We start from the raw sequence: 19,932 nt of genomic DNA on the forward strand, positions 1-19,932 counted from the left end.
ATGATTATTTTCCTACAATTAGTGGTAAATTATGCCAGATTAAACAAAAATTAGAACTTGGTATGAGAAACCAGTTAATGGCTCCACAGAGAGAGCTGTCAAAATGTTAATAAAATTCAAAGTAGGCAAAGGCAATACCTTACGCTTTTGTACCTCACAGTGTGTGTAACTGTGGGTACAACACACAGTTCAGGGCCAGAAAGTAAATATTTACTTAATGATTAATCTGAAAACAGGGCATTAAGGAAAATGGTAGTAATTTTCACTCATTTATAGGAATTTTCCCTTCTGAATATATTAGAACTCCTATTTTTAATAAACATAAGAGCTATTTAAATTCATCACTGATATGGAGCTTTTGTTATTAATACTATTCTAAAATAAATGGCCCATCAGCTGAATTTTTTTAATAAACAAAAAGATTATTTTCTATTAAGATTTTACTCTACCTGAAGATTTGAAGGTAACTTTTAGAGCTATATGGGCTTCCCTTGAGGCTCAGACAGTAAAGAATTCGCCTGCAATGTGGGAGACCTGGGTTTGATCGCTGGGTTGGGAAGATCCCCTGGAGAAGGGCATGGCAACCCACTCTAGTATTCTTGCCTGGAGAATCCCCATGGACAGAGGAACCTGGTGGGCTACAGTCCATGAGGTCACAAAGAGTCAGACATGACTCAGTCTGACATGACTCTAAGCAGCCTTTAGAGCTATGTAAAACCGAAATATCCAAAGAATAAACACTATCCATTTTAGACCCAGGTGCTGTGCTTAGTCGTTCAGTCATGTCAGACTCTTTGCGACCCCATGGACTGTAGCCCGCCAGGCTCCTCCGTCCATGGCGATTCTCTCGGCAAGAATACTGGAGTAGGTTGCCATGCCCTCCAGGGGATCTTCCCAACCCAGGGGTGGAACCCAGGTCTCCTGCATTGCAGGTGGATTCTTTACCATCTGAGCCACCAGGGAAGCCCAAGAATACTGGAGTGGGTAGCCTATCCCTTCTCCAAGGGATCTTTCCAACCCAGGAATTGAACCGGGGTCTCCTGCATTGCAGGCAGATTCTTTACCAGCTGAGCTACCAGGGAAGCTCTAGACCCAGGCACCATACTACATATTTTGTGAAAGTATCTAATAAAATGGTTTCAAGAACTGCTCTCTCTTACTGGACAAAATTTGCCAGGGCATTAAAGCATGTGAAAAACAAACAACACCAGAAAAACCCTCATAGCTCTATCAGATTTCTTTTTTTAAAGAATTTTTTATTGGGGGATAATTACAATATTGTGCTGGTTTCCGCCATATGTCAACATGAATCAGCCACAGGTACACATGTGTCCCCTCCCTCTTGAAACGCCCTCCTGGCTCCCACCCCGTCCCACCCCTCTAGGTTGTCACAGAGCACCGGGCCGAGCTCCCCGTGTCACACAGCAAATTCCCGCTGCCTGGTTTACATATGGTGATATATAGGTTTCCATGCTACTCTCTCAACTCGCCCCCGTCTCCTCTTAGCCTGCTGCATCCACAAGTCTGTTCTCTATGTCTGCGTCTCCACTACTGCCCTGAAAATAGGTTCATCAGTACCATCTTTCTAGATTCCACATACATGTGTTGGTACACAACATCTGTCTTTCTCTTTCAGACTTACCTCACCCTGTACAATAGGCTCTAGGTGGATGAACAACAGGCTCTAGGTTCATCCACCTCATTAGGACTGACTGAAATGTGTTTTTTAAGGCTGAGTAATATTGCATTGTATATATGTACCACAATTTCTGTATCCATTCATCTGTCGATGGACATCTAAGTTGCTTCCATGTCCTAGCTATTGTAAAAAGCTCCGCAGTGAAGACTGGGGTCCATGTGTCTCTTTCAGTTACGGTTTTCTCAGGGTACATGCCCAGTAATGGGATTGTTGAGTCATATGGTAGTAGTTCTATTACTGGTTTTTTAAGGAACCTCCATACTGTTCTCCATAGTGGCTGTAATAGTTTATATTCCCACCAACATGCAAGAGGGTCCCCTTTTCTCTACATCCTCTCCAGCATTTACTGTCTGTAGATTTTTTTAATGATTGCCACTCTGACTGGTGTGAGGTGATACCTCATTGTAGTTTTGATCTGCATTTCTTTAATAATAATAATAATCTATCAGATTTCAACATGGGCATACATTAAATCTTTCCTCTATTTTCAATTTTTGGACCATTTTGGGTTTTGGTGCTATTTATAAAGAATATATGTATTATTTATAAGGAACACATACCTAGATTTTGTTGTCATCTTTGTGTTAACCTCATGACAATTTCTGCCTTTAATAGGTGACTTTACCTCATTCATATTTTTTGTAACAGATGACTTTGATTGATTTTTCCTACCTTATTTTTTATTTCCTACATAATATTTTCTTGTTATTTTTCCTTTATTACCTTTACTAGATCAGTCAAATTTTCCTTGTTCCTTTATTTCCCCACTTCATGCTGGTGGTTTGGAAGTTCCACCTACTATTCTTACTGGCACCTAACATTAAATTTTGAAAAAATCATTTAACACACACACACACATATTTATCAATGTGAACTAATTTCAACCTCCTCCTGAGAAACCTGTAGGCAGGTCAAGAAGCAAAAGTTAGAACAGGATATGGAACAACGGACTGGTTCCAAATTGGGAAGGTTGTATATTGTCACCCTGCTTATTTAACTTATATGCAGAGTACATCATGTGAAATGCCAGGCTGGATGAAGCACAAGCTGAAACCAAGATTGCCTGGAGAAACATCAATAACCTGAGATATGCAGATGACACTACCCGTGTGGCAGAAAGCAAAGAAACTAAAGAGCTTCTTGATGACAGTGAAAGAGGGGAGTGAAAAAGCTGGCTTAAAACTCAGCATTCTAAAAACTAACATCATGGCACCTGGTCCCATCACTTCATGGCAAATAGATGGGGAAACAATGGAAACAGTGAGAGACTTTATTTTTGGGGGCTCCAAAATCACTGCAGATGGTGACTGCAGCCATGAAATTAAAAGATGCTTGCTCCTTGGAAGAAAAGTTATGACCAACCTAGACAGCATATTAAAAAGCAGAGACATCAGTTCTAATGAGATGGATGAAACTGGAGCCCATTATACAGAGTGAAGTAAGCCAGAAAGATAAAGAATATTACAGCATACTAACACATATATATGGAATTTAGAAAGATGGTAACGATAACCCTATATGCAAAACAGAAAAAGAGACACAGAAGTACAGAACAGACTTTTGAACTCTGTGGGAGAAGGTGACGGTGGGATGTTTCGAAAGAACAGCATGTATACTATCTATGGTGAAACAGATCACCAGCCCAGGTGGGATGCATGAGACAAGTGCTCGGGCCTGGTGCACTGGAAGACCCAGAGGAATCGGGTGGAGAGGGAGGTGGGAGGGGGGATCGGGATGGGGAATACGTGTAAATCTATGGCTGATTCATATCAATGTATGACAAAACCCACTGGAAAAAAAATAAAATAAAGGAGAAATTGGAAAAAAAAAAAAATAAAAAGCAGAGACATTACACTGCTGACAAAGGCCCATTTGGTCAAAGCTATGGTTTTTCCAGTAGTCATGCGAGAGTTGGACTATAAAGAAAGCTGAGCGCCAAAGAATTGATGCTTTTGAACTGTGGTGTCAGAGAAGACTCTTGAAAGTCCCTGGACTGCAAGAAGATCAAACCAGTCAGTCCTAAAGGAATCAGTCCTGAATACTCATTGGAAGGACTGATGCTGAAACTGAAACTCCAATACTTTGGCCACCTGATGTGAAGAACTGACTCACTGGAAAAGACCCTGATGCTGGGAAAGACTGAAGGCAGGAGAAGGGGACTAAAGGGGATGAGATGGTTGGGTGGCATCACTGAATCGATGGACACGAGTTTGAGCAAGCTCCGGGAGTTGGTGATGGATACGGAAGCCTGGCGTGCTGCAGTCCATGGGGTCGCAAAGAGTTGGACACGACTGAGCAACTGAAATGAACTCAACTAATCAGCAGAATCTCTCACTGAATAAGAAAATCATTTTAGCCAATTTCCTTCCTCTCATTTTCCTTTATTTCCCATCTGCATCTCATTTTGTTAAAATGACCCAGACTGTTAAACAATTACTATTTTTAACATTATAATTCTACCATTTCAGGGATCCCAACTTCAGCTGTCATGATATGGAAATTACTTTTATGCTCACTGATGTTTCTTATGCCTGAGGCTTCACTTCTTGGCTTTATCTTTTGTGATGTTTTCATATATCCTCCCCCCTCCCCCCCAAAAAAGGGCACAAGTTTGCATACTCCCAACAGTTAATTTTGTTCTTATAGTTAAGTGGGAATTTGGCTGGGAATAGATGAGTATTTTAGGTTCAAAATACTCATAGACAATGCTCAAAATGGTCTTTTAGTATTTAGTTTCACCAGGTCATTCTGATTCTTAGTCCTTTGCACAGTTTCTCCCTGGAAGCATGCAAAATTTTCTTTTGAGTAATGAAATTAAGAAATTTCAGCAGATATAAACACAATGGACTACTACTCAACCATAAAAAGAATGAAATCTTGCCACTTATGACAATATGGATGGATTTAAGAGTGTATTTATGCTAAGTAAAATAAGTCAGAAAAAGACAAATACCCTCTAATTTCATGTACATGTGAAAACTAAAAAACAAAGCAAATGAACAAGTGTAACAAAACAGAAGCAGATTCACAGATATAGAAATCAACAGGGATGCCAGAGGGGAGAGCAGATAAGTGAAACAGATGAGGGAGATAAAGACGTACAAACTTTGTTAGAAAATAAATGTCAGGGATATAATGTACAGCATAGGGAATACAGCCAGTAATACTACAATAACCCTGAATGATGACAGATGGTGACCACACTTACCATAGTGATCATTTTGTTAATGTGTTGGGTTGGCCAAAAAATTCATTCTGTAAGCCGATGCTGAACAAATTTTTTGGCCAACCCAATCTGAAACCAACATTTTAAGTCTATTATACTTCAACTGAAAGAAAAGAAAAAAGAAAGAGGGAAGGAGGAATTTCATCAGGATGTATCTAGGTGAAAAAGCACTTCTTACTCCTGTGCCACTATTAATTGGCCCTTTCAGTCTTAAGATTCTTCTTCCTGTAGGAAGATACATATTATCTATTCTTGATTAATTTTTCATCTCTTTGGGTTTTTTCCTCTGTGTTCTGAGATTTTCTTTACCATCTTTTGTATCACTAATTCAGGATTCTGAGACTGTCCATTTTGCTTTTCAATCTTTCCTTGGTATTCCAGTTTCGATAATCACATTCTTAATTTACAGATACTTTCTTATCATCTTCATTTTCAGAGAAGCTGATCTTGAGTCATGAATTCAATATCCTGTTAAATAGCTCTTAAGATAGTAATTAGTATTTTGAAAGTTTTCTTCTATTTCTTAAGTCTATCTGAGTGTTTGTTTCATGGTATCTGCTAAGGATTCTGTATTGTTTGGCCATATTATAAAGGAAGGATTCAGAAAGATCAAGTGAGTTTAGTTAGCTGACACAGGTTTTCTAAGCCCTTGGATTAGGTAAACCTTTTCCCAAGAGGGGTGGGCTGATCATGGGGATCTCTGGGTGAAGAGCCCACAGATGTTTATTGAGCATTTACTATGTGCTGAGATGATGTGCACAGGAAGGCTGGGGACACCTTTTTCTACTGGCAATGTAGGAGAAAGTTTTACTTCAGGAACAAGACACTTCAGCTTATTTACTGTTGAGCAGAGTTGCTCTTTCACTTTCTCCCCCTTCAAATCTGTTTTGAAAGTTCAAAGGTACTTTATGTTCTCATTCTGTAGTCCAAGTCCTAACACATGGAGTCTTCCGAGGCAGATCCCTATTTTATTTTAGAAATCTGGCCTTAATGACTTTAGTCTGGGAGCAAAAGTCACAGCCAAGCTCTAGAGTACTAATTCTCAATCCCTGCCTGCAAACTAGAATCACGTGAGAGTTTTTTAAAAAAAAAAATCCTTATGCCTGGAGTTCCATCCTTTGAGATCTAATATTCTTATTTAACTGGCCTGGACTGAGACCTGGGCATCAGGATTTTAAAAGCTCCCCAGGTAACTCTAAATTCAGCCAAAGTTGAGAACTTGCTACACAAGAGGCCTGTTGGCCCAGCTGTTCCATATTGTTTTATAACAACCCTGATGATTGCCCCATAGCCTGCTTTGGCTCTCTTGCACCAGCTAACCAAGCCTGGAGTTCTGCCCAAGCTTGTGGAAAAGAACAGTATGTACCTCTGCAAAGTCTTTACACCTGTTGTGGGTTGGGTTTCCTGAGTCTAGTTTCCATCAGTCCAATTTTATCTACTTTACATATTCCAGAAATTCTCCATAATTTTTGACATACTTCTTGAAGACTTCCTGTTTTCCACCACTAACATGGATTTCTTCCTCTTTTTTGAAATCATTCTCCACCCGTCCCCTTCCCTTCCCCAACTCTCATTTCAGTGGGATTCGTGGAGGGAAAGAAGGTGAGAGGGAAGGGTACTCCCAACAACTCAACTCCCTGTAGATCACTCTGTTGAAATTTTCACATTTGAAAATACTGCCGACTGTCTGCACTCTCTGCATTCAGATGTAGTTGAAAGTACTGTGAGGTAAGAAAGTTTCACAAAGAGAGCATTTTGATGCATGTACTCCAAGCGCAAAGTTAACAAATCAGAAGAAGTGAGAGATGGGAGGTGGGGGAAGAGGAACTGGTAGCTCTTCAGAGCTTTATATCAGTCAATTGGTTTTTCCAAGAAAGCAAAGCTTAAAAGTAACAATGTAGCCATTACTGGCAATGAAACTAAAGTATGATGACTAAAATATCAGTCATCATGATAATATCAATTAGAGGACCTTAGAACACAGTGACTTTTCTTTAATGGAAAAAGGACAACATTGCATAAAAATTACAAGATGGTCATCTTAATGGACATAAAAACACACACTGGAAGAGGATCTATTGATTTGCAACCATTAGGATCCTGACAGACAGAGTAAAATATCACAATTTCTTTGAGAAAGATTAAATTCTGTCAAATTAATGTACAATTCTCTCTTCCACAAAGAAACCATTAAAAAGAAGCAAAAGATCACAATTCAATAAAAGCCTTTTGATTCCATCCATAACTTTGTTCTTCAAAAAGACAACCAACAAAAATCCTGGGGAAATATGATTTAGGTAAGATTACTAAGAAGGTGTATAATTATTTTGAAGACTGTTACTAAAGACAAACTGATTACGGGTTCCAGATCAACCCTGGTAGAGGAAAAGGATTTGCTGATGGATTGGCTGGAAGAGTATAAGGGAAAGAGAAGTCAAGGGTTTATTTCCTTAAATCTATTTAAAGGAAGCAAAACATATGATATAAACATAATGTAGAAGATAAAGAAATTGTCTGCCACATTCTAGGCACCTTCACTTAACTGTCACAACAATCTGTGGGGGTAAAAAATTATTATTCTCATTTTACAGATGAGAAAGATGGATGCTCAAGGTGATTAAGTAACTTGTCTAAGGTCATAAAAATATCAACTAGTGATTCTGAGATTCAAAATTTGTGCCTATCACTTCTGAAGCCTGTGGGCCCCCTCCCGTGACTGTTCATTGTACCTTTACACAGAAATGACAGAAACTCGGTCATTCTTGTGTATCTATAATGACATATTATAATGGGTGATCATTGTAGTTTTTCTTTCACAACTGGCCTTAGTTCTAGGACTTCTACTTGGTTTTGAATAGTCTATAGTGATGCTACAAAAAAAGGCACATCAGTCAAGATAAGACTGAGAAGACTTTAAAAGGAACAAGGTGATCTTGGTTTCTGACAGGGACTACTTCTGAGTCAACCTTCTGTCTTCCTCCCACACAGAGTTTCAAAGAGCTTCATATAGGTTTCACAGAGGAAAAGCAGAACACCTTAACCTTGATAACTGACAATACAACAAATTTTTATAAAATTGATTTGTTCCAGAAAACCCAAAAGGGCTTCTGGGAGAAAAAAGAATAAACCATTTACTCTAAATTTCCTGGGAAAATACAAACTAAAGAGAGACAAAAAAATTAGTCATTGCCTTTTCTTAATATATTGAGAGACAGAAAAGAATAAAATTATATAAAGGATTATTCCAATATATCAAAAATTCTATTCATAGAATATATTAGATAGAATATTACAGAATAGATAGAATTCTATATGGAATATTATATATCAATATAGAATGTTGATAGAATATTAGATATCAACACATCTATATATCAATATTATATATTAATATCTATCTATATATTGATATCTAATATATAGATATATTGATATCTAATATTCTATCAATATATTATACAATATATATCATATCAATATAGAATATTGGTAGAATATTAGGTAGAATATAATGAGAATATTATCCTTCATGCAAAAAGGGATTATAAGAAAAAATTAATATATCTGCTCATTTCTGCAAAAAAATACAAGAATAAACCAAGAATTAATGAGACTAGCTACCTATAAGAGGCAGAAATTTAGGAACAGAGTGGAAATAATGAGGTAATGGGGACAGGTTAGTAGGATGAGGGGGATAACACTTCTGAGTGTGTCTTTTTATATCATCTAGAATCATGGTAATGTTTCATATACCTCAAAAACAAATAATTAAAACCAACCAGAGTGTGAGGGGAACTCCCAATGGAAGGCAAACATAACAGATGAACTTAACTGTATTACAAGTGAGTAACATAACCACAATGAAGGGAATGAGAATGAAAGAACTAACCTAAGTTGGAGAATAGTATTTTCAGTGTATGCTACAGGCTCAGGACAAAAGGAACTACTTTCAAGATACTTCCTGCTTAGGAAACTTGTTTTTCACAGGTGTGTGTGTGTGTGTGTGTGTGTGTGTGTGCGCACGCACGCATTCAGTCACGTCCAATTCTTTGCAACCCAATGGACAGTAGCCCTCCAGGCTCTTTTCTGTCTATTGAATTTCCCAGGCAAGAATATTGGAGGGGTATGGGTTAGCAATTCTGAAACTGCTCTCTGTGTATACTATGATTAAGCAAATAAATAAATATACTGTGGATAATGAGAGACAGGTTTCTCACTGTAGGAGAAAGCAGGTTCAAAGAAGCAGAGAGAAGGCTAAAACAAATCTGTGCTGGGGTGAAACTGAAAGTGTCAGTACGTACCCATGGTTTTTAACACATTATTGACCAGGGGATTTCGGCAGAAACTAACACCTGTGGCCAACAATTTTATATAAATAAATCTTGAAAAGTCTCTGGTCGATAAAGTTCAAGTAACAGAAAATGTATTAATTCGTTTCTAGTCAATAATGAGTTAATACATATACACATACTAATACAGAAGTACACACAGACATGTACAGATGCACATTGAAGTACATGTATTTCCTGGACCTGTTAAGAGCTTCTAGAAGCAATAACATTCCATAGCATGAGTATACCTAGCACCCAGATCTTCATTTCTAAATATCATTCTCCAGGAAAAGGAATCAGAGCTCCTTGGAGAAATGGCTGATTCTACACCTGGGGCAGGAAAATTAACCAAATAAACCCTGAGCATCCAGTGGTGTCAAAAGTAAGCGTGTGCTCAAGAAACAGTGTTGAAAGGACAAAGGAACCAAGCTGAAGGAATTTTGAATCGCCAAATCTAGGACAATCTGAGCAACAAGAATACTAACGAACAATAACCTACAGAATAAAACAATATCCATGGGTCAATACTGATGTAAATAAACAACTGAATAAACAAATAGGGGAGAAGAGGCAGCTCTTCCTTACGGCAGAATTCTAATTAAATGTAGAAGAAACAGTGGAAATAGAAAAGTCACCATTAGGCAAATACCACAGTAATAACTGTTGCATACAAAAATCATTCATTCAAAGGTGCTAAAATTAGTGTGTGAAGGTGTGATGTAAAAGGGGTTATTCCCATAGTTTCCTAATATTTCCCTCCTGATGAGCTACTCTGTAATTATGGACAGAAAAACAGTAACTTTATCATGGAAAAACATGGCAGACAGACCGCACCTTAACCAAGTGATCCAAGTTACCACCACCAGCAGTGAGACATCAACGTCATGCACCTCCTGATAACTGAGATGGGCACACAACATCACTTATGTGGTATTTTTCCAAGTATGTGTAGCCTCAATCTGATCAGGGGAAAACATCAGACAAATCCAAATGGAGGGGTATTCTACAATCATCGGCCAGCTATCTTCAAAAGTGCTAAAGTCATGAAAGACACAGAAAGATGATAAACCGTCACAGATTGAAAGAGACAAGACAGCTAAATTACAATGTTGGATACTGAAATTGATGGTGCACTGGAAAAAGGACATCAACATGGCAACTGGTGACATTAAAGTTAACATTTGCAGAATGGTTAATAGCGCTGAATCCGTGTTAATTTCCTGATTTTGACAATGTATTGTGATTAGGTAAGATGGCAACACTAGGGGAAGCTGTGTGAAGCATATGAGGAAATTCTCTGTACTGGTTTTGCAACTTTTCTGCAAGTTAAAAATTATTTCAGTGAAACATTAAAAAAAAAGACTTCCACTGAAAATATTACCAAAAGCAAGATTTGATTTAATTTAGCATGTTCCAAAGTTAACTCTTCAGTGGTAGCTTTGTAGTATTGCCTATAACTGGGAAAAGTTTTTCCTTTTAATTTAGTTGACAAAAACCTCCAGTTTTACAATATAAATTGTTGAGTTAGGGAAGTCACTATAGCATAGGTGAAAAATCCTTTATTTGTATGTTTGAAATTTTTCATAATAAAAATTTAAAATACATGTTATAGACAAGATTTCTAAGTGCTTATTAATACACTGCAGAGAATTTCCTATTATTTCTATAACTTTCATAAACATTTAGAATTTGGTCATAGAATGTTTAGGGCTAGTAGGACCTTAGAAATCAAGACAGCTTTCCTTGTGTCACTGTACACGAAAGAAGCTAAAGCCAGAGAGGCAGCATCCAGTTAGAGTTGGCCATAGTCTGAACCCTCTCTCAGCAAATGGTCTAGGTGTTTCTCCAGCGTTATACATGTGAGCTCTTCTTCATCTATCCTAAACTTATCAAGAATGATAACTATCTAAACACTTTAACTATAATAGAACAGCAATACTATTTATAACTGTTTCCAATTTAAACAAAAGTGAAATTTGAACTAATTTACCAGAACTGTGGAAATGAAAAATGGGTTCAAAGTAGAATGTAAAATAATGTTGTGGTTCAATATGCAACATTAAAGATGCGAGAATCAACTATTCTAGTTTACATTTTAAAAATGAACTCTCATTCCTGTTGCCATTCTTGTTTAGTGACTTGATTTTTTTAATGTGTGTATTTCTTTTTTGGGTCACATAATCCATTTAGTTTAGTCTTTCAATAGTTTATAATTTCCCTGTAAGGGACTTCGTACATATTTTTTGTTAGATATATTCCTAGATATTCTAGTTTATTATGCTATTTCAAATGAAATCTTTATTTTTCAAACTTTAAACTTTTTATTTGGTATTGGAGTATAGCCAATTAACAATGTTGTGGTAGTTTCAGGTGAAGAGCAAAGGGACTCCGTCCGTACATATACATGTAACCATTCTGCCCCAAACCCCACTCTCATCTTGGCTGGCACATAACACCGAATAGAGTTCTATGTGCTATAAAATAGGTCCTTGTTGTTTATCCGTTTTGAACATAGTAGTGTATACATGACCTTCCCAAAGTCCCTAACTATCCCTTCCTCCCAGAACCGTAAGTTAGTTTGCTGTTTCTGTTTTGTAAGTAAGTTTAGTTGTATCATTTCTTTTTCAATTCCACATATAAGGGGTGTCATACTTCACTCAGTGTGACACTCCCTTGCTTTGTCCATGTTGCTGCAAATAGCATAATTTCATTCTTTTTACTGGCTGAGTAATATTCCAGACTGTATATGTACCACATCTTCTGTATCCATTCCTCTGTCGATGCACATTCAGGTTGTTCCCGTGTCTTGGCTACTGTAAACAGTGCTGCAATCAATACTGGGGTGCATGTATCCTTTCAGATCATGTTTTCCTCTGGATATACGCCCAGGAGTGGGACTGCAGGGTCATATGGTAGCTCTATTTTCAGTTTTTTAAGGACCTCCATACTGTTCTCCATAGTGGTTATACCAGTTTACATTCCCAGCAACAGTGTAGGAAGGTTCCCTTCTCTCCACACCCTCTCCAGCATTTGTTGTTTGTCAATTTTTGACAATAGCCATTCTAACCAGTGTAAGGTGATATCTCATTGAAGTTTTGATTTGCACTTCTCTAATAACTAGTAATGTTGAACATCTTTTCATGTGCCTGTTGGCCATCTGTATGTCCTCATTGGAGAAATGTCTAGTTAGGTTTTCTGCCCATTTTTCGAGAGGGCTGTTTGTTTTAATGCTGCTAAGCATCAAAGTGTTTATGAATTTTGGAGACTAATCCCTTACTGATTAAAAAAAAACTTTTTTTTGGCTGCACCACACGGCTTGCAGGATCTCTAGTTCCCTGACCAGGGACTGAACCCCAGGCCATCGCAGTCAAAGTGCTGAGTCCTAACCACTGGACCGCCAGAGAATTCCCTTGATTTTTTCATTTTAATGGATGCGTTTCTTTATGCTTTCTCACAGCTGTCTTTTTTGAAGTACTTTGGCTCAGTAGATGGAATCTTGCAGACATCTATCTGTGCAGAAAGCATTTGCTGAACACCAAACGTGTGCAAGGCTCTGTAAGTGACACTGGAAACAAAAAGATGAAGAAAGGTTCTCGTCCTCCAACATGCACTGTGCAGAGGAAAGGAGCAGATGCCGACTGGAGGCTACAGTGACAAACGGTAGCACATGATATGTGTACACCTCCCTCTGGGAGGGAGGAAGCGCACTCAGTTACCCTAGTCCTCATCCTATCCTTACACCCAATTTAGCAAATGAAAAAAAAAAAAAACAACAAAATGGAATAGCTTCAGGTCACTCTATATGACAAAGCAGAACTTGAACCCAGGTCTCCTGACACTGAACAGAATAAATTATTCCCCAGTTTTGATCTGTCTAAAATGATGAACCATTTTTTATCCTGACAACAGCCTGTGAGATGAGTTTGAGAGCCCTAAACGGCATTACCATCTACCACTCTATTTAGTAAATGTAACCTTGGGTAATTTATGTAACTTCTCCGAACTCACTTTTCTCGCCTAGGGATAATTAATCATACCTCAAAAGGTTACTGTGAGAAATAAATGAGTAAATATATAAGGTAACTAATATGGCTATTGGCACACCAACGAGTCCACAGACTAAGAATTCCTTATTGGATGGGCTTACCTTTTACTCACTTTTTTAAACCACAGACTAAGAATTCCTTATTGGATGGGCTTACCTTTTACTCACTTTTTTAAAGAGTTTGAAGAAGCTGGTACAGTTCTTGGCACATATAGGTTGACTGAATATTTACTAAATGAAGTCATTATTAAATAAATGTTGAATTTAAAACTATTCTAGAGATAAATATTCAATACATTTATTCTTTTAAAGAGTTTAGAAAGGAAAGCTCCATTTTGTCCACATAACTGGAACCTCTCACAGCAGTACTTACTCTCTACTGTCGCTCCCTCATTTGGGTTTGAATACCCTTCTCCTTTTCGTTTGATTCTTCGAATAATACCTCCATCTTCAAATAAATCCTCTCCTTTGAAATCAAGGAGCTCAATCTAGAAAGGAAAAGAGGATCTGGCTGAGAATGGCCCAAACAAAGTCAATTTAACATACTTAAACACTAGGGCAACTATTCTCCTTTCATTTTACAAAACAAAACTCTTGTTTTATATTTATCTGTGCTTCTCAGTTATTGGAAAAGTAGGGAAAAAAGAACACTGCTCTTTTCAATACCTGGAAAGAACCTTCATGTAACGATAATGTCTAGGACCACATCCTGTGGGGCTACACTGCAAAGACAGACAGGAAATACTAGGAAAACTGCCTTGTGGGCAAAACGCCAGAGTGACACAGTTCTGGCCCAAAACTACTTTGTTTAACTCTAGAGGCCACCACTTTTTCACCCCAGATTCATGGAATTCCCTTCTTAAAATGTAAGGCTAAACCCTATGAATCAGGCCTACAACCAACTAAAGGTGTATTTTACCTGGGTACAATGTTTCAGGCATTTTCCCTCTTAATTTTTTAATTAAATGTGGCCAAACATGTGTGACTCAACACAGGATGAATAACATTTTATCACCACCTACTGCTTCTAATGAGGAAGTGAGATCTGGGACAGTTATAAACCTCTGTCATAAAAATAGCTTTACAACTTGCTTTAGGTGTATTTCAACACTTATGTCCCACATTTCTCATCCTGTCCTCTGGTCAGGTCTGAGTACGTCACAACTCACACCGCTGACCAGAACCTTTATTTCTAAGCCTGGTTTCTTTTGTTTATTTGGATATGACCATTTTGTGCCAGTGACACGTTTCTAAGAAAGCACTGGCACACACCCCTTGGGTTTGTGGGAAACAATTCAAGAAGCCAAGCTCCAAAATAAATAAGTTGGATCCGACTCTCAATAGCAAGCTTAGCTCCTCCTTGCACTGCCTGCTGCTTTGGAGCCAGCGCTGTATAGAGCAGATGCTAACACAGCGACATCACACACATACTTGCCTCAAAAAAGAGAGTTGCATTCGAGGGAATTTTGGGGAGACTGCCAGCTGAGCCATATGCATATTCGGGTTTGCAGAGTAAATGACAGATCTCCCCTTTCTTCATGGTAGCCACTCCAATGTCCCATGCCTTGATAACTTGGCCTAGGAGAAAGGAAAAAGTGGTTGAAAGCTATATATATTTTAAGACTTCCACAAAACAAAAATTCAAACACATTTCCCATTCCTTAAACTATATACTACTCAGATAGGAAGCAGGAGCTACAAAAAAAACTCAGTAAAAGTTACACACTAAGAAACAAATTGTGATTTTTTTTTTCTTCTGAAAGCTAACAGAGAAGATTCTCTACTGAGAAGCATGAAAGTGGTATCAGATTCTAAACTGCTCAAAGACTAAGTCTTTGAAAAGTGGCAGTAACATAATATCTAAAATGTGGCTGGGCTGCAGTTGTTGCTTAATTTATAATTTCAACCATAAGAATAAGTACGTGTTTTCTAGGCAGAGATGGAACAAAAATAGTATAGAAAATGGAATTTGTCCTAAGAAAGCTTATAATTTAGTTGGGTAGACAAAAACAACAAACAAGAAGCAATCGGAAAAGTATAAATTGCATAAAACGGCCCATGAAACAGATTTCTCCTCAAAGTTTAGAGTAAAAAAAAAAAAGTGGTTTTTATTTTTCTAAAAAACCAGAATGATGTGTGTCCTCTTCTGCCAAATCACAAGAACTACAGAACTCAGATTTTTTTTTTTTTTCCTTACTTCCAGGAAACTAAAAGTTTACTGCTTAACTGTAAAACTGTATTATTATTTTTTTATATGGACCATTTCTAAAGTCTTTATTGAATTGGTTACACTATTGCTTCTGTTTTATTGTTCTGACTTTTTTGGCCACAGGCATGCAGGATCTTAGCTCCTGACCAGGGATCAAACCCACACCCCTCACACTGGAAAGTGAAGTCTTAACCACTGGACCACCAGGGAAGAAACTTAACCTACATAATTGTATCTTACAATAAGCAGTCCCAAATCCTCTGGAAAACAACAGAAAATGTACAAAACTTCAAGGGATGATATACAAATTTGAGGTGCTCTGTCAAAGACTTAAGTATTCAAAGTGAGACCAGGTGAGCAATGAACACCAGAAAAAGCAAATTCTGAAGACAGCTGTTATCTTGAACTGAGAGTTGAAGGCAGGATTACAGTAAGGATGATTAGGACACGGGGAACTCTACACTAGGGTAGGGAAGTAGAGATGGACAAAGCACTTGTGGCTCGTGACTTCAGCTTAGCCTTAAGCATCACAACTTTTCAAAATGTCAGATATACTTATTTTGAAGTATATGGAAGGTATACATGCCTATTTTTACAAACACCTAAGAGAGAAAAATATAAGTGAAAAGTCATTCATCCCCTCCTTATAAGAAGCCACTGTTACATTTCCTTTTTGTATCTTTCCAGTGTGCACTGTTGCTTTTTAAAAAGTTTAAAACAAAAGGACAGCATACTATACATTCAGGTCAGAACTGCTTTTTCATTATACAGATTCTTATATACATATATTTTCATTATATATAAATATATGACATTATAAAATGCTATAAATATGTTTATAATTTATATATGCATGTATATATGCATATACACACACACTTATATCTTTATTCATCAGCTGATAGGAGGATATGAATTTTAGGGGTTAGAAGTACAGCCTGCTTTAACTCCAGACTGCGTAGATCAGAATACCAGGTCTGCCCCACATTAGTTGTGTGACCCTGTACAAGTTTCCTTGTCTGCAAAATGTAGATAATAATAGTACTTGCCATATAGTTGTTGTAAGAATTCAAGTGCCTGGCATACGATATACACTTAATAAAGAACAGTTGTCATCATCATCATCATAAATACATACTGACCTACTTCATTCTCAGTGACTTCAGAATATTCCAGTCACTCTACTCTAGAGAAACATTATTATCAACAGTACTCTAATAAGGATTTTTGTCCCTTATGTTTGCCTATTTTGTGCAAGTATATTTGGAGAGCAAATTCCTAGAAGTGCAAAGGTGATGTGCACTTTCAATTTGATAGATATTGCCCAACTGCCCTTCCAAAAGGGCTACATCAGTATATATACCCACACATGATTCCAAAGTGAAAACAGTCTACAATCTTCAGAAGAAATGTAAAGTCTGCTTCTTCACAGTCACTGATGCTCCTCAAAGACTGTGACTGGTTTTAGTGTGGTCCATATAGACCTTTTTTTACTCTCAACTCTGCTATTTTAAGACCAATAATACCTTACACCCTCTTTTATTGGAAAGAGAGGAAATCATTATATTGTGGGGGTACTACTATATATATGTTCAAGACATTTAGCCAATAATGAGGAGCAAAGGTCTGTCTAGGTTCTAAAAATTTGAAAGTGGCTGTTCCCTTCTTCCATCTAAGCAGCATGCAACGTAGTCTGGCTAGTGCAGCAGAAAAGACCCATGCCCTGTTTTGTTTAAGTATATGGTGAACACCAACACAGAATACAAATAGTGGCTTTTGCCTTGGGCTGGGGATTGGAGCAATCAGCAAAAGCTTAATTCACAGATGATGTCTATGTTAGGCCTGAGAAGCTGGAAACAGCAGTCTGGCTATTAAATCCACAGGAGCCCCAAGCTATATAAATCATGTCTGTGCCTTTGGCTTTTCTTCTCATTCAGGAACATTTAAGTTTCTCTTACACAGAGCTTCAGATACTGAATGAAACATGCTGAGCAAACAGCCAGCCTGATATGAACATGGATATGTTTCTAAAACTGTCCATCTTGGGCCTCTTCATAAAAAACACTTCCCCAATTAAAAAACAACAACAACAACAACAAAAACTCATTATAGAACACTTGGAATATATATAAAAACATAGAGAATACAATAAGGAAAAAAAAAATCTCTGCAATTTCAGCATCTGGGGTAAATTGTCAATTTCCTGGTTCATTTTCTTCCAATTGTGTATGTCTTTGTTTACATATTAAATTTTTGTATATACAGTCTTAAAATTCTGGTCACAGTTTATTTCATTTTGTAGCCTACTCTTTACACTTACATTATATGGGCATTTTTTTCTGTTAAAAGACAGTATCTGAAAATATGGCTTTTAATAGCTATATGCTATTTCATCTTTTGGATATGCCATACTTTCATTACTCCCCTAATAAACATTTAGACTTTTTAATAAGAGCCTCTCACCTGACTCATTAGGACCAAGGTTGTAGGTTAGTCTAAAATGTTGCTTTGAGTGAAGAATCATAAAAAGAACACATACATGATGTCAAACTTTTTTTAAACTTAAAACCTATCAAGGTGTATTAATTCACTAATTCTGTGTTAGAAGGCCAAGGCCTTGTCTCTGAGTGTAATAAGAGTCCTATTTCATCTTCGCTATATAAATCACACTTACAGTATAGCACTTGCAATTTACAGTGTGGATATCTTTAAAGTGGAGTAAGAGCTAGAAGACACTTGTGATCAGTACGTAGAATCCTTCTGGTAAAAATTTGTTCTGAATGGCCTACTTATTTCACCTGGCATTTACCCACCCCTAATTCAATAGCCATTTTAAAAAGACTTTTAGCAATTCACTTTAATAAGTCTTTCCAAAGATGTTCAACTTAGTTTTCATAGAAATAATTCCCCTTTCTTATTATACTACTTTCAGTGTTTCATATACTATTCTAATGAAACTGCATAATTACAAAAAGGATACTGGATATAAGCAAGTTTAAAGTGATTCTTAGTAAGAATCTGAGAAAGAAAAAAGCGGGCCCTGATGTCTGGAAACTGCCCAACACAGCTCGGCCTTGGTGATTCTGAAATGGGCCCAGGGCACCCAGCTAGGCCATGCTATTCTCCTGTTGGACATAACAATCTCACAAAAATCAACATCGGACAGGGTTACTCTGAGACCATGAAAAAGTGAGACAAAGAACACTTCAAAATTTTGTCTGAGCATGGACAAAAAACAAGGTCCCTGTGCAACCTACAAAATACCAAACATCCCCCTCTCCTGGTGACAGGAGTGACTGCCACTTCTCTACAGGTACAGCTCAAGCCTCACTCCAGTCAGCCCTCCTAGCATAGATCTGCTAATATACCCAAAGAATCATCTGCATTCCCACAATATCAATCCAGAGCAAATCCCTTCTTCCTTAAACTCTTACCAAATCACCTAATACAAGCCCCAATCCTATAGGCCTTTTGAACACTCTTACTGGGACACCCCCGGCTTCCCATGGAGTGCAGGCTATATGAGTAATAAATGCAACCTGTTCACTACAGTTGTGATCCTAGTGGTCTGTGGCTGAAGGACACTGATGACTCTCAGCTGGCTGAGGCAGAGTGCAGGCCACACCAAAGAACAGGAAACAAGCGGCATCACTCAGCGTCTTTACAAGCAGAATGGAGAGCACCAGTTACCTTGGAGTTGGTTAAGCAAGCTCCTACCTATTTCCTTAGAACTGTTTCCTAAAAGCAGATTTACAGCGTCAAAGCAAAAACATTTTTAAGATTCTTCATTTTGGGGGATCTTTTGGTCTCTTTAGGGTCTTAATTATAGGTATAATACACCAAGAATATAAAAACACAATTTATTCTCCCACTTGTTCTGGACTTAGTTTTACTACCGCCAAGTACAATTGATCAATTTCAGCAGTCCTATTCTATTAGAAACAATATATGAAACGAGAATGTATACTTAAAACTCAGTATAAAAACAATGCACTGTACTTTTTTCTTCTTTCTGCAGAGCATTATATAATTTTTTCTGATTAAAAAAGAAACAAAACAAATTTTATAGGTTCAATGTAGGTTCATCAGTTGTAACAAGTGTACCACCCTGGAGGGGGGGTGTTGAAAAAAGGGAAAGACTAAATTGTGGTAACGTACATAAAAATGACCATTTCAAGCATTAAGTATACAGTTCAGTTAGGTATAGTCAAACTGTTGTGCGACCAATGTCCACAATATTTCATCTTGCAACACTAGAACTCCACTCACTAAAACTGATTTCCTCCTGCCCCAAGTCTCTGGCAAGATTTCATTCTACTTTCTGTTTTATGAATTGGATTACTCTAGATTTCTCTAGATATTAGTGGGATCATGCACTATTTGTCTATTTGTGACTATGTTATTTCAGTTAGTATAAGGTCC

The 19,932-nt window shown here is 37.5% G+C and overlaps 2 protein-coding genes across 3 annotated transcripts in view; one reads left to right on the forward strand and one right to left on the reverse strand.

Annotated features, from left to right (window-relative positions):
* Window positions 1-19,932, reverse strand: part of FKBP5 (FKBP prolyl isomerase 5) — a 115,750-nt gene that overhangs the window by 23,182 nt on the left and 72,636 nt on the right. For both annotated transcript variants that reach the window (XM_043450893.1, XM_043450892.1), the window contains exons 5-6: window positions 14,737-14,879; window positions 13,675-13,789 (exon numbers count right to left, since the gene is read on the reverse strand). In XM_043450893.1, the coding sequence (XP_043306828.1) occupies window positions 13,675-13,789; window positions 14,737-14,879 (258 nt within the window). The remainder of the gene's footprint in view (window positions 1-13,674; window positions 13,790-14,736; window positions 14,880-19,932) is intronic.
* The window catches only part of LOC122430093 (60S ribosomal protein L23a-like), a 72,906-nt gene that overhangs the window by 8,006 nt on the left and 44,968 nt on the right, over window positions 1-19,932 (forward strand). The window lies entirely within an intron of this gene.

Source organism: Cervus canadensis, chromosome 28, assembly GCF_019320065.1.
Source record: "Cervus canadensis isolate Bull #8, Minnesota chromosome 28, ASM1932006v1, whole genome shotgun sequence".
NCBI classification, from domain to species: Eukaryota; Metazoa; Chordata; class Mammalia; order Artiodactyla; family Cervidae; genus Cervus; species Cervus canadensis.